The 14,022-nt window shown below is 45.2% G+C and overlaps 1 protein-coding gene across 7 annotated transcripts in view; it reads right to left on the bottom strand.

The window, feature by feature from the left end:
• The window catches only part of Klc (kinesin light chain), a 184,294-nt gene that overhangs the window by 30,764 nt on the left and 139,508 nt on the right, over window positions 1-14,022 (bottom strand). For 6 of the 7 annotated variants that reach the window (XM_070522619.1, XM_070522616.1, XM_070522621.1 and 3 more), the window contains exon 8: window positions 10,626-10,778. In XM_070522619.1, coding sequence (XP_070378720.1) covers window positions 10,626-10,778 — 153 coding nt within the window. Of the gene's footprint in view, window positions 1-7,829; window positions 9,949-10,625; window positions 10,779-14,022 lie in introns of those variants that run through there. The other variant, XM_065438964.2, reaches the window with a different exon arrangement.

The following is a 14,022-nucleotide window of genomic DNA, read 5'->3' as shown; positions in this document are numbered from 1 at the left end:
GTGCGTTCCCTTTAACACTGAGCTGTATTACAGATGCATGGCAAGCTGGAAGCACTGCATGACTGAGTCTCCCCACAGCAGCAAAGCTGCCAGGGCATTCAAACGAGAGCACTTAAAGTGAATATGTCTATTTGTTTATTTATTTATTTATTGATGTACATGGGAGCAATGACAGATCCTGTAGTGGAGCGACTAGTATTAGTTCTAACCACTTGTGGTTCTTTAACCTGCACCCAGTACACGAGCATCTTTACATTCGAACTTCAATAGAAGCTGCCACCATGGCAAGGAATCAAACCCGTGACCTTACACTCAGCAGCAGAACACCGCAGCCCACTGAGCCACACTACAAGCACATCTAATTTAAACACACCGGCTCCACGTTGCTGCCATGGAGCCCATTCGTCCTTTGGTGTTTACAGGACGAAGATACTGAATCAAAGCCCTGGTCAAGCTGACAGGCCACTAAACATGACAGTGGAACACTCCACCCTATGGGTTTTCACCTTTAACCTGGACACAAGAATGTAGCACCAGTGGCAGTTAAGCCTCAAAGGTAGCCAAGGCGCTACAATACACGGGTTCCACACGTGTACACAAGTGATCGAAGCCTGTTTGCAGTGTGGAAAGCGCAACCAGCAGCTTTCTGTCGCCAGCCTGGCTAAAGGTTCAACTGTATTTGGTTGTACAATTGCTTTCAAATACTATTAAGTTCTAAGACATGCAGTGGAAGCAGCACACTTGTTTGTGTCGTTCTTCGACTTCGTGTAATAGAGGCAGTAATTACGAAGATGGACTAGCTATCTGCTTTAGTTTTCTCACAGTGACTGTCTCTGCTGCAGCATTAGGTGCACTTGTCTCCATAGCTACTCAACGTCTACACACTTTCACACAGTTTCAACCACGAAATACAAAAAAAAAGAAAAATGCACCATCTTTGTGGTCTAGTCACGGATCCAACAGCCATTGCAAATATAGCTGCACTCTGCAATCTTACTCAAGGTAGGCTCTCTAACTTGAACAGGCACAGCCTCTTTTCACCACAAAGCACACACACAGTTTTTTTTTTGTTTTTTTTTTTGAGCAACCATGTAAGCTCCTCTGATTTAGACAGCCCCACTTTTTACAACTGGAACCTGGTCTGAACACAAGAGATTGCCCTGATAACGGCTCCTTGCTGAAATAGCCATTCCTGCATAAAAGTCTGCCATTCCCCTCCTTTTATTTATTACGTTACGTGTACAAGACAGTGTGCACTTTGATGCCTGGTTTGGACTGATTTGATGGTTAATTAAAAAAAATGGTCTTAAAGACCAACAAGAACAAAATCTGATTTCAGCAAACGGGCTATAAAAAAAGAGTACCGTATTTTCCAGACTACAGTCTGCGGATCACACAAGATTAAAAGCTGAAATTTTGCGGGGCGCAGACTATCTATGAGTGCGGGCTGCACATGATTTCATTTTGTATTGGGGGAAGCATGTTTGAAGTAAACAACTTCACACTGCACCTACAGATTTTTTCTGTGCTGACACACAACGAAATCAAGTCTGCAATGATTATCGCTGTGCACAAGCTATGTTTCCGGCTCATACTGGTAGCTCGTGACATGCAAGAGGGTGCTGCTCGTGATATACAAACTTTTGAGTGCTCAGACTTGTGAGCATGTGCATGAAACCTCGTAGCCAAATTATTATGCAACTGCACAGATGTGCAAGATACAAGAACAGTTGCAATGGCACTGAAAAGGCTACATAGAGCTTCATACAAGCTCAGAGTCGTCGAGCATGCAAAAGAACTAAGGTCCAATCGAACAGCGGCGAAAGAATTTGACACGATGAAAAAAGTGTATGGACACGGATGAAGGAAAGCGTAGAAGTGAAACACACCAGCTTGGCCAAAGCTTGAAGAATAGCTTGCAGCGTGGATAAGACAACAGTGAGTAGCGGTGAATTCAGTAGTGAAGGCGAAAATAAGACTCGTTGCTCATACCACGGCTCCTGAAGAAGGAGTTTCAGGATTGACTACTTTGACTATGACTACTACTGACTCATTATTTACTACCCAGAATTTTAGCGGTAGAAAATAAAGTTTTGTTTATCTTGCGTATGCACTTCCGTCCCTGCGGACTATGCAATGGGTGCGAGTAATAGTCAGGGAAATACAGTATATATAATTGAAGCAATCTTGGCAACGCTGTAAGGCTGGGAAACGTCCAAGTTTCTTAGTAAGAGTCTTTAAACAGTACCTAAGTGTGAGATGCAGGCACCACATGGTTAGCGCATATGACGCAAGCCCCAGAATGTGGCCTCCGAGATCACAAGTGCGCTGCAGGCACCACCTGATCTCGGATTGTTTCTGAACATTCCAGGGCTGCAAATCAGGGTCTGCATGATTTCTGGTCAGCGATAATGGCACAATCTTTTTTAAGCCTCAGTACCAAGAACATATACTTTTGCAAGCTTTTCAAGATGCCGTTGTTCAAACCTGATCAAGTGCTCATACAATGTTGTTCTCCAGTTTTAAATGTGGGACAGACAGCCACTCAATTTATGGGATTTTACAAATGGCTACCCGAATCTCAAATGCCAGTGAAAGCAGCCACACATACACTAAAACATGCAAATAAACGGCAATCTGAAAATCATATGCACATTGCAGTGCTTATACAGTAGCATATAATTCCTTACTGTAGTGCAAGCTCTTGCACTAAATCTGACGGTCTCCACAGACTGTTGGATTCAGGCAAAACTAATCCCCGAACAGCAACTGAGTGCCTAACAGCCATCGGCTACGATTGGATTTTAAGCTTTTCCACGTGACAGGGATGTAATGGCCATGATGCTAGGCACAGCCTTGAGTAAAATTGCTATAGCAGATTCGAAGCACCTGCTAATGTACATCACAGGTGATTGCTGGTTCTTGAAGTTACCTAGGCTTCTAAAGGCAGGCAAGCGTGGTCGACCTGCCAGTGTTAAAGCCTTGCACCAAAAAGACTGCAAAACATTGCTCTGGAAGCACTCCGAATCTCCTATCAAAATTTGCTAATAGTGAAAGTGAGCAACTTTCCTGGTGAAATTGATCCCTGGCATGTGCAAAAAGTGTGCTTGCAACATTTCTGTGTGCAAAAGGTGACGAGTCTTCCCAGTAACAATACTAGTCGAAGCTTAATGACGAGGCCTACTCTGCATCACGTCCACTAAACCAATGAAGCATGTCAAATGACGCAGCTGCATTCTGGAGCAATATCAACACTTGCATGAACATAATGCGAGCATTGTAGCATCGTATCAGTCTAAGAAGGCAGCTTGCATTGTGCTGAGAAGCCTGTCTTTTTTAGCTCACTTAGTGCTTGTTTTGCTTGATCTGCTTCCATGCATGCTATGATCGCGGTAGTAGTACATGCGCTTCCAGAAGCTTGCCCCACATTATACTTGGCAGATAAAGAGAAGGGGCCGAGACATATCTGTGAACACAGGATTGAGCCATCCAGTTTGATGTGTGATCTATTTATACCACATACTACTACTCACTGCCCACAGTTAGCTGGTACTGTAGGCTGCGTTGACAAGGGAGCCTGGTGTGAATGAGCCTTCAGGTTGAAATGCTCGCTTCTATTAGCCAAAATTTCGTACAGACGTGGATTACATGGGCGTGCTCATTAATATCATGCTTAAATGCAGTGCGGCCTTTGCTTGTCTTTTCTTTTTTTCCTGAGATGAATCACAAGCACATGTCGTTCCAGCACCAATTCTGGATGAAAAATGTGCATATTTTCAGTGGCAAGAACAGTGGTGCCACATCATCCGAAAGGCAAAAGCAACCTTGCATTATGTCTGATCCGTAACAGGCACTTGTAGGAATTTCATGAAACTGAGGTCATGGCTTGCTGTCAGAGATAATGATGTTTTCATTACAATAATATGAAACATGAAAGGACAAAAGTTGGAAGAAAATAAAGCACTACACTGGCATTAAAGCTGTGACCTTCCCCTCTGTAAATGTACGCTTCGATCAATTGCACCACAAAAGGAGAGCTGCAGGCCAAGTGTCAGAAGGAGCAATGGCGCACAGAACACCCGTGGTTCATTCCACACAGCGCGAGACAGTGTTGCTAAGGCTTCAGGCGAATGAAGGTCTCACTATGTATGAGGAAGGTATCAATGTGAATACCTCCGGACAAAACTAAGTCTTTTCTTTGTCCTACGCATCTACTTCTATTAGCACTGACATAATGCCAGTATACTGAAGTTCAGTGAGCTTCAGAGATCCCCACCAACTCGGCATGTTGTCTGCTGCAGTGTTTTCTCCATTCTTTCAAAAGCTGCGGTGGCTGCACAGATTGCGACACAAAATGAACTATGCGTTGCCTGCTACCACTGGCATTTGGTACGCGATGTCCATATGAAATGGAATGAATGTACATTGGACTTTGGATAAACGATACTCACTTGAATGGAAATGCCAGATAAACAGAACAGTGGTATCCACTTTGGTAGGTCACTCATAGGCCCAATGTTAATAAACCTGGGTTATGGAACACATCTTTTTGGTGAGCTCCAGTTAGATGAAACTTAACTGAGACTGCCATCTACCTCATCACCGTATGGAACAAGTCCAACAAACATGTCATATGATGAAGCTATAAATTGTGAAGAAAATACAATTGATCAGGCAATTGTGGGAAAGTTAATGAAAATATGCAGAAGTTGTAATGGTATCTTCATCAGGAAGAATTCACTAGGCAAGAAATGATCCCCAGGGAGGAAGGGAGCACTACAGAGTAGGTGTTACGATCTCACAGTCGGGCTGCCACTATTGCTTCACTCACACCACAAGGAACAAGAAACTTGAGATGGTGCGTTTGTTACCTGGCTCTGAGGAGAGAGTGAAAAAATATGATCAGGGAAGCTTGTGGCGAAGACTACGACTCCATTGATGAAGAGATAAGTATTACTTTTCCACTGAGCATTAGTGTTTCAGAGCAAACAGCAAGAGATGCAGTAGAAAATCTGCAGTGCTATTTTGAATGCGAGGACGGCGTAGCAGAAATGGGAATCCTTTCTCAGATGAACACAATCATCCGCAAAAGAAGTAACAATATTAAGAGCCGAGCGCAGTAAAGACTTTTTGTGCACCGCAGTAACATCAAAATACTTCGACCCTTTCCTAGCAAACTGACCATTGGTGAATTTTGCATCCTTTGCTGGAAATTCGAATAAATGGAACACATTTTTTTTGTCCCTTTGAGTCTACTGTATGTGTTTAACTGCCAGCATATTACGGACAGTTTTTTGCTGCATTTTATGTCAGTCTAGGAAGAGTAAACAAACCTTTCACCCTTCTCTCAGTCATGTTCGGCATCACCACAGGCACCACGTGCCGTTGATTCATACCGGGTTTAAGAGGAAGCTTTAGCTCGGGCCCTACTCTGACACCGCCTATTCAAATGTATGTAAAACGCAAAAATGTTTTTCTGAGATAACCCTTGGACCGATGTTTATGAAATTTGTTGCATTTGAGAGAGAAAGTTATAGTCTAGTGACTGTTGGAAGCGGAATTTCGATTTAGGTCCTGAATTTTGTTAAAAAGATTTTCAAAAATTTTAAAGTTTGAAAAGAATAGAAGCATGAAGTTTACAAATTCATAGCTCTGCATCAAGAGCAGTTATCGTGGTTCTGTAAAGGGCATCCAATAGATCATTCAAAGTGGACAAATTGGATATGTCATTTTATATCTTACGTGAATTTGTTACGTCGTTTACAACGGTTCTGCAAAATCTGTATTTCTATAATACAAACATTTTTTAGATTCATGTGTAACACATAAATGTTGTCCGCTTTAGATGTACTACCAGATGCAACTCACAGCATTGTATTATCCTTTTTCGTTGCTATATTACAGGGTTGTAAACTTTATAGTTTCGTTTCTTGAAAATTTTCAATTTTTGCCAGTTATTTATCAAACATTGAGACCCTAAAATGAAAATTCGAAACCAACAATCACTAGATTTTAAGTTTTTCTTTTAAATGCAACAAACCTCATCAAATTTGGTGCATTGGTTGCTGAGAAAAACGAATTCTCCTTTTACATGTATTTAGATAGGAGCACCCGAGCTAAAGCTTCCTCTTAAGAGGCAAGCACTGCATCCAAACATAGCGCCGACTAAAATTACCCACAAATTACAACCTCTGTTACAAAATTTGAGTCCAGGTGGTTTAAGTGCGAGACCTGTACATGCCGGACTCCCTTGTCAACACGCTGTATTGTAGTAGCTGCAAATGAAGAGAAAGAATGTGATGCAGAAAAAAAAAACAACTAATATACAGAGAAAGAAAGGTTTGCTTCTCCTGTGCACGCTGAGCTGCTGCATCCTACTGGTGCATCTAAGAGCAAAGTTGCGTGTGGGTGGCAAAGAGGTGCAGCCAGATAAAGCGAGAAATATTGGCCATGTGGAAACATTTTATTGGGACCACTAAAAATAATGCGCCAAAACATAACCTCAATTGCTGAAGGCACTTGGTGGCACAGAGTATTGCGTAAGTAAATGCCTAGGCAAAGAAACAACAGAGTTAAAATATAACGATGTACGGAAATAATTTATACAGCAAAACAAAAAAAAGATACACAGACACCCTGGCAACCTTTCAAAATCCCTAGCAATGAAGTTGCAAACAGCCTAACTGCCTTGCCATAACAATATACAAATTGAATTAGGACAAAGAAAAGTATGATTTAAATGCAAAAAAAAAATCGGTATAAACGAATTAAAGACCCCTGACCACAATGAGATGAAAAGAAAGTTGCGTATTCCCACACAAATATACCTTGGCACCAAAGTGCAAGAGAGAAAATATGCAAAAGCACACAAAGAAATTTCTTCCATACAATAGTATACCACATGCTACCATTTGAACATTTCAACATTTCCTGTGAGCCTCCTTAAAAGGTTATGCAATTAATATATGAGCAAAAGATAAAAGATAGAAGTAAAAGGTAAGGTGAGTAAAAGCGAATAATGTGGCAGTACTAGTAAAAAAAAGACATGCATGTATGCGTTACATCTCACATGTAACTTTCGCGAGTCTTGGCACTTTCTCGTCTCTTGTTAAAATTAAGAAAACAAGTAAAATCAACTAATGATTACACAAACTCGATCACAGACTTGCACAAAGCATTCACGCACAAGTAATAAGTAAAGATGTAAGGACAAGCGAGTCTGTTTTCAGGAGCATGTAACTGCCTCCCTCCAATGGCCCCACAAAAATTACAAAAAAAAAGAAAAGGAAAAGAAGTGCTCTTGACTAAACTTGTGACATAAGATAGCTGCTGTAGGAACTTTGGACCTATTTATCACAGTTATGTAGCATGGTTTGAGTTGAAACCTCCCCGTAACGCTTGGCTAAACACTGTGCCCCAAAGACGTGCTTTGCATTAAGTGTGGCTGGGATCACTGAACACCAATGAACTGTGCCCTTCTGCAAGCATGCCATCATATGGCACCCTGTTCCGTTCCAGAGATGAGAGCTCAACTGCCAACTTGCACTGAGAGCTGCCCACGACACACAGAATGTTGTACAAATAATGGAACCAGCTATAAATGGCTTGTCCGGCAAAGACGCGGGCTTGCTCCCGATCAAATTTCCCACAGGAAATGGCCATGAGCAGTGCATTCCCGTTTGGTACTGCTTTTGCATGAGGTACTTATCGCTTTCACCTGCAATAATTACATAATTACGAGTACTTATCACCTGCTGCCAATGCTGTACCGAAGGAAGCCTCCTACGAAAGCAGCAATGGCATCCAAACTTGGCCCAAACCAAACGCCACCGACACCCCCTGTACAGAACATTACTGCAAAAAGACCGAGCACAACTGAACTACGATATAATAATAAATTATTTTATATACAACTAAATAAATAAAAAGTGTTCGTAGATATCGGCATGTAACAAATATATGCATATAGCCAATATCAGCTATAATGAAGACATTTTAAAGTCAAATGTGGCTTCGTTCTATAGTTCGTTCTACCTCGATATGACAAAGTCGGTAGCTTCAGCAATTTTCTTTGTTAGCAGATGAATATTTCTTATACAGAAAGGGTTTAAAAAATTTTCAAATTATTGGACAACCGTGAAAACCAAATTTGAATGAGGAAAAAACTCATCTCGCTGAATTTAAAGAGTCGGCGACGAAAGATACGTTTCTGTGCCTTGTCGACGACATCCTCACATCAGCGGTGCGCCGTGAGCTGCGCTTTCGCGTCCATTCTGTCCCGCGGCTGACAGTGTCGCTCCCAGTGGGACAACGCTATCATTTAAAGTGCCAGTCACAGGGAGCAAATGCTTTGTCTGCCTCTCGTTTAAACGCATCTCCAAAACTCTAGGTTGTGCTACCTTCAGCCCTAAACGCATGGGAAGACAGCGCACTATTCCCCACCATCTTTCAGCTTGGTGGCAAATTATCATCAAAACCGAGCACGTGGGCTACGTATGCATTCAGCCATGCGCAGCCATGGCTGCACGGGTAAAGGCGACGCACACATGCAAGCCGGGCCCCCAACTCTCTTCCCCCCACATACCACGGGCGTGCTTATTCGCATAACCGCAAGCTCTTTCCCCTCGCTCACACAGGAAGACAGCACTCGTCAAGCCACCGTCCTTGCGCACTATCCGTCGCACCTAAAGCATGCTGTGCGTGTGATAAGACTCTTATCACACTTGGCTTTCATACAGAACGTGACGCTTTTCCGCTTCATTTGAGAGGTGTGTACGAAAGCAGCCGCATGCAATTCAACCATTTGACTATCTGCATCCGCGGAAGTTTCCATTTCTTGTCTCGATACTCCTTTGCAGGGGCAGTGGAATTTCATTATATTGAAATTACGCATAAACACACTTTGTTATATTGTGGTTGAATATGCATGATGTTCTAGGAACAACAAGTTATAAAAAGTTAAATACTTTGCTATATTAAAGTTCATTATATTGAGGTTTACTTGTAGTTATGTTGACTGTAGCTGAACCAGTCCTACTTCTTCTATATGAACCACACAAATAAAAAGTGGCATTAATTGAACTCTTTCCCATTATTACGTAAGTGCTCTCTTATTATGTTCAAGGATGGAAAGGATGGAAACTGACCTAAATTGTGCAATTCCGGCGAGTGAACTCGGCTGTGCACTTCTGCAAAACCACAGTTAAAGCTCAATGAAAGCAGCACGTAAGCACGGCTCAACATAAGTTGCTCAACATGACCTTGCTGACACCTACATTTAAGCTGATGTCTGCTAGTAATCACAAGACTTGCCAAACCCCAAGAACTGCAGCATTGTTGCTAAAAGCAACCAACACATGACCATTTAAACTCCATACGGTGCTGTCTGCTGTGGCTTTTGACTGAGTTGACATATAAGAACACTTCTCTGACACGTGCTGCTGAGTACTCGAGGGCGAGCCTTCTATAATGAGTGTTACAGTACAACACAGGAGTGGACAGTAGTAAACGGCGAGCAGCGAGCAACAGACAGCAGCATTTGTCATCTGTTCCTTTACCCACGTCTCACGTGGCGTGACATTACAAGGAGTCTTTCACAAGAACATCCTCCTCAGCTCTCACAAGCTGTCCCTGTACTCAATGTTACAGCAGTAGAGTGCGAATAAAGCAGCCAGTGCAAGTTAGCTTCCCGGATTTGATCCCCACAGCTAAGAGCCCAGCAAAGCACCATGGCGAGTGATCGTGGAGTTCTGGTGTTCAGTGAACTCAGCGCTGTCTAAGTGCACAGACGAGGTGACAAAGAGTGCTTTCTGCGCAAGACAGAGGAGGAAGTGTTCAGTAGGAGAAGAGTCCCGAAGGGCTCTGCCACCGGGGCCAGAGCTTGGAACGCCGGCGAGGCCACACACGGCGCGTCGAGGTGCCCCACATGCAAACTGCCGCTCGCCGCCACTAGAGGGAGAAACACAGGGGCTCGGCGGTCAGTGCCTAGTCTCGGGCAAGGAACACAGCTCTGCCCCCTTTTAATGCCAACACAGGGTCCGGTCATCTGGACCCGTGCCGAGAGGCCCTGTCAAATGGCCTCCTTGTTCACGAAAGCACAGCGATAGAGTAATAGTCGTTAATGCATCTGACCATAAACTAAACGAGGATGTCATCATAAGGAATGACACTTGGACAATTTACTGACACTTGTGGGCTTTTGCAAGTGCAAGCATAGAGGTTGACAAGGAATAACGCTCTTCAGAACAGCTGCATTTACCTCGTAACAATACAAGTGCTCTATTCCCAACGCAATGCCTTTCCGTATTTGGCAGTATAAATAGCTCGTTGCTGAGGAAACGGAAAAAAAACATTAATAGCAAGGAGATTACTAAACCCCCCTGCCCTGTAATAAACTGCTTTTTGCTATTAAAGCCAGCAACCGAAAGTATATATAGTTACGTCCCATGCTACTGCCTTCTAAATCCATTATGCATCTTGGTAAAAAAGGTTAGAAGTGTACCAGGTGGCGAAATGCGGTATACAGAACCACACCAACAAGAATAAAAAAGCCCACCAAATAGCCAACGTGGCTACCGGTCAGCGGTGCCACACAAAGAAGAGCGGTGGCGAGTGGCCATTCTCACCTCGTCCTGCGGCTGGCCATCATAGTTGACGCTATCGAGGGACTCGCGCGAACCCCTCCGCGACCCCGACTTGGCGCTGCCACTCTGCCTCTTGTCCTTGTGCGTTGAGAAGTCCAGGTAGGGCATTGACCGACCATGCCGCTGTTCCAAGGCCTGGGAAACAAGACGTGGGAAATACATCCGGGCATACCGAAGGCTATGTTTGAATCTCGTTATAACGAAACGGGATACGATGAAATAATAGACAAAACGAAGTAAATGAAATTCCCCTTAAAATACCCATAGAAATCCACATATTTAAAACATTGTTTTAACGAAGTGAAATTGTCCTGCCAATGAATATAACTAACCAGATTCTTATCTGAAACCAAAAAATACCCGACCGTTGTGCGCCGCGCACGTCCCTTTCCACGCTGTGTGGCACTCGTTCGCCATGCCAGTTCAAAACTCCTGTGTTCCCGCGTCGAATACGCTGTCGAGCAACACTGGTCTTTCTCACCGCCGCGCATAGCTGCGCAACTGTGCCCCCAAGCAGCAGCTCACAGCCACACTTACTCCACTGATCTCCCTCTTTTGCATGTGCTTGGCTGCGCGAGCCACGCCATGCGGCGTGGCTATGCGCGGCAATGCAAAAGATTAGTGCCTTTACTTCTACTGTGCGACGCACCACGCAGGAAGGCGCAGCTGGACGTGGCCTCCGTGACCGCCCCAGAGCAATCTCGGTAGTCATGCACGAGCCTGCGCGAGTCACACCATGCTGAATGGCTATGCGTGATGGTGCGAAAAAATAGCGCATTCCCTTCTAGCGTAAACCCCACGCAAGCAATCTTGCGCGCAACAGCAACAAGCGATGCGATGGAGATGGCTGTCGTGTCCGCTCGTTGCGTTCGCTCGTCGCCTGCAAGTCGTACCCCATACGCGCAATGACTTAGAGCAATGTCTCCCAGTGTTTTTGGTATGCGGGCAGCAATATAGGTGCCAAAACTAGCATGACGCAAGCTTTATTAATTTAAGTTGATGTGTTGATGTGTTGATGAGTTGATGTGTTTTACTCTAAAAAGCAGCATAAAATATTGTCACAGCCCAGTAGGAGACGGGAAAGCCGGTGTCGAGGATGTATAAACGCACTTTATCAGAGCAGTCAACGAGACGTCATTGTCGTCTCTGTTTTTTCCACTCGCGCGCTACTTCAGCATCGTTCTCATCACCTGGCACATACCCATGGCGACCATATAGGATGTGACATTTGCACCCCCCCCCCCCTTCTTTGAAGAAAAAAAAAAGGCATCGTCCCGATGCACCCACCGCCGAAGGCTGTGCACAGACGGTGCAAAGTTGAGGTCATAAGGAAATGTATGGCTTCATACGAAGCACGTGCACAACCTCGGGCAGATGCCGCCGGCATTTGGAGCAGTTATGGCTGTCGGGAACAACTTCATAATTCACATCACTGATGTGGCGCAGAACTCTATGCGGACCGAAGTATCTTCGCAGGAGCTTCTCAGACAGCCCCCGCCGACGCATCAGAGTCCAGACCCATACCTGGTCACCGACGTTGTATGCGACAGGTCTGTGCCGAAGATTGTAGTGTCGGGCATCGTATTCCTGATGTTATATTTGGAAACGCGCAAGCTGCCTGGCTTCCTCTGCGCGTTGCCTAAGTTCTTCGGCACCAGTCTCGTTGTCACCGCACTCGTGTGGAAGCATTGCGTCCAACATGGTTGTCACTTTCCGGCCGTAAACGAGGCTGAAAGGCGTCACGCGTGTTGTCTCTTGGCGCGCCGTGTTATACACAAATGTAACGGATGGTAAAATCTCATCCCAGTTCTTGTGGTCGACATTGATGTACATACTCATCATGTCTGCCAGAGTCTTATTCAAGCGTTCTGTCAGCCCACTGGTTTGGGGATCATAAGCCGTGGCCTTTCGGTGAGTGGTACCACTTAGTCGCAAAACGGTCTGAGGGTCTTGCAGCAGGTTTTTATCCTTGCACATATAAAAATTTAATTGTTTGCTCCTTCCGTGCGACAATTAGTAGTATTTGAGTAATGTACATCCATGGTACATCCAGTTCTGGCTTTGCGCTATTGGCTAGTCGCTCATAGCACTTCCTGGCGACTAGCGACGAATTCTAGATTTGCAGAACCGAGTGATCGACCGACAAGACTGAGCGATCTGTTCAAGCGACGGCCCGATCCGTCGCTCAAAGCCGTTGCTCGTCGCTGTCGCGTACAAAATCACTCTCAAGGGGTTTAGCCTTCTCTCTTTCTCTGTGACACACCACGCAGGCAGCCACAGCTGGACTTGGCCTCCCGAGATTTCCTTGGCGTTGGCGCAATCCGCATATGCAAAAGACAGTTGCAATGGAACAGAAATCAGCTATCTAAAGGCTGTTGCATCAGGTGCTAAGAAATTACATGTGGAACACACCAAAGACTCCTTTGTTGTTGTATTCAAATCTTATTTCATGTGTGGCCACGTAGCAGCTCTGCGGACCGGAAAGCCATCTTCTTATTTCGATATTTACAATTGTGCACACCATTGGACACATGTTGCAGTAAGTGGCAATATTGGATATAACGAAGCAATGGATGTAAGTCGAAACCCGCGGTAACGAAATCCTGAGGTAACGAAATTCTCGCCGCAACAAAATATTTTCGGATCCCCGGCGAACAGCCATAGGAGTCAATGCACTTCCTATCTCGCGAGAAGGCATCGAGGAGTGTGGACGCACTCGCATCACGCTCCGCAATTTCCATGTTTTTCGTGTGGTCCAGTTCTTCGAACCTACGAAAAGTGCACCTCATCGTTTCCGGGAAGTCAAGCGGCAGCCAGGGAGGCCAGAATTTTGGCCCTTGGACCATTTTTCACGGAAATACCACGAAGGGATTGCTACCTCCACAAGTGAGCCATTGTAAGCCTACCGACGAGTAGCGAGCGGCGGCAGCCGCGACGCCGGCTGCGACTCCGCCGCGACGCCGACGCTGATGGCGTCTCAAACTCCAGCGCGTTGTGCGAAAAGCGGTTCAGCGGGAAGAGCCTCGACCAGCCATGATTCCAACACCGAAGAGCACATGGATTGCACGGACATCCGACCGCACCAGGCGATGACCACCGACGCAGAGATAAGCCCATCACCGTCCACCGTCAACAGCGGTGAGAATACGACCGACAAACGCATTCAAGACGCCCAAGAGGGATGGACCACAGTTGTGTCCGTCAGGGAAAGAAAAATGCAACGGAGAGAACGTGCGCAGGAGCACCGGAAGAACGAATCTCCAAAGAACGCAGACAAGCCAAGATTTCGCCCGCGACGCAACGGGAAGAAACTACCACCCTTACCAAAGGACGATTTCAAGGTCATTGTGAGACCGCATCAAGGACTCCCGCTTCGAGC

This window comes from Dermacentor albipictus, chromosome 7, assembly GCF_038994185.2.
Source record: "Dermacentor albipictus isolate Rhodes 1998 colony chromosome 7, USDA_Dalb.pri_finalv2, whole genome shotgun sequence".
Classification (NCBI taxonomy): domain Eukaryota; kingdom Metazoa; phylum Arthropoda; class Arachnida; order Ixodida; family Ixodidae; genus Dermacentor; species Dermacentor albipictus.
The sequence above is the reverse complement of the archived record's forward strand: the minus strand, read 5'-3'. Positions and strand labels throughout refer to the sequence as shown.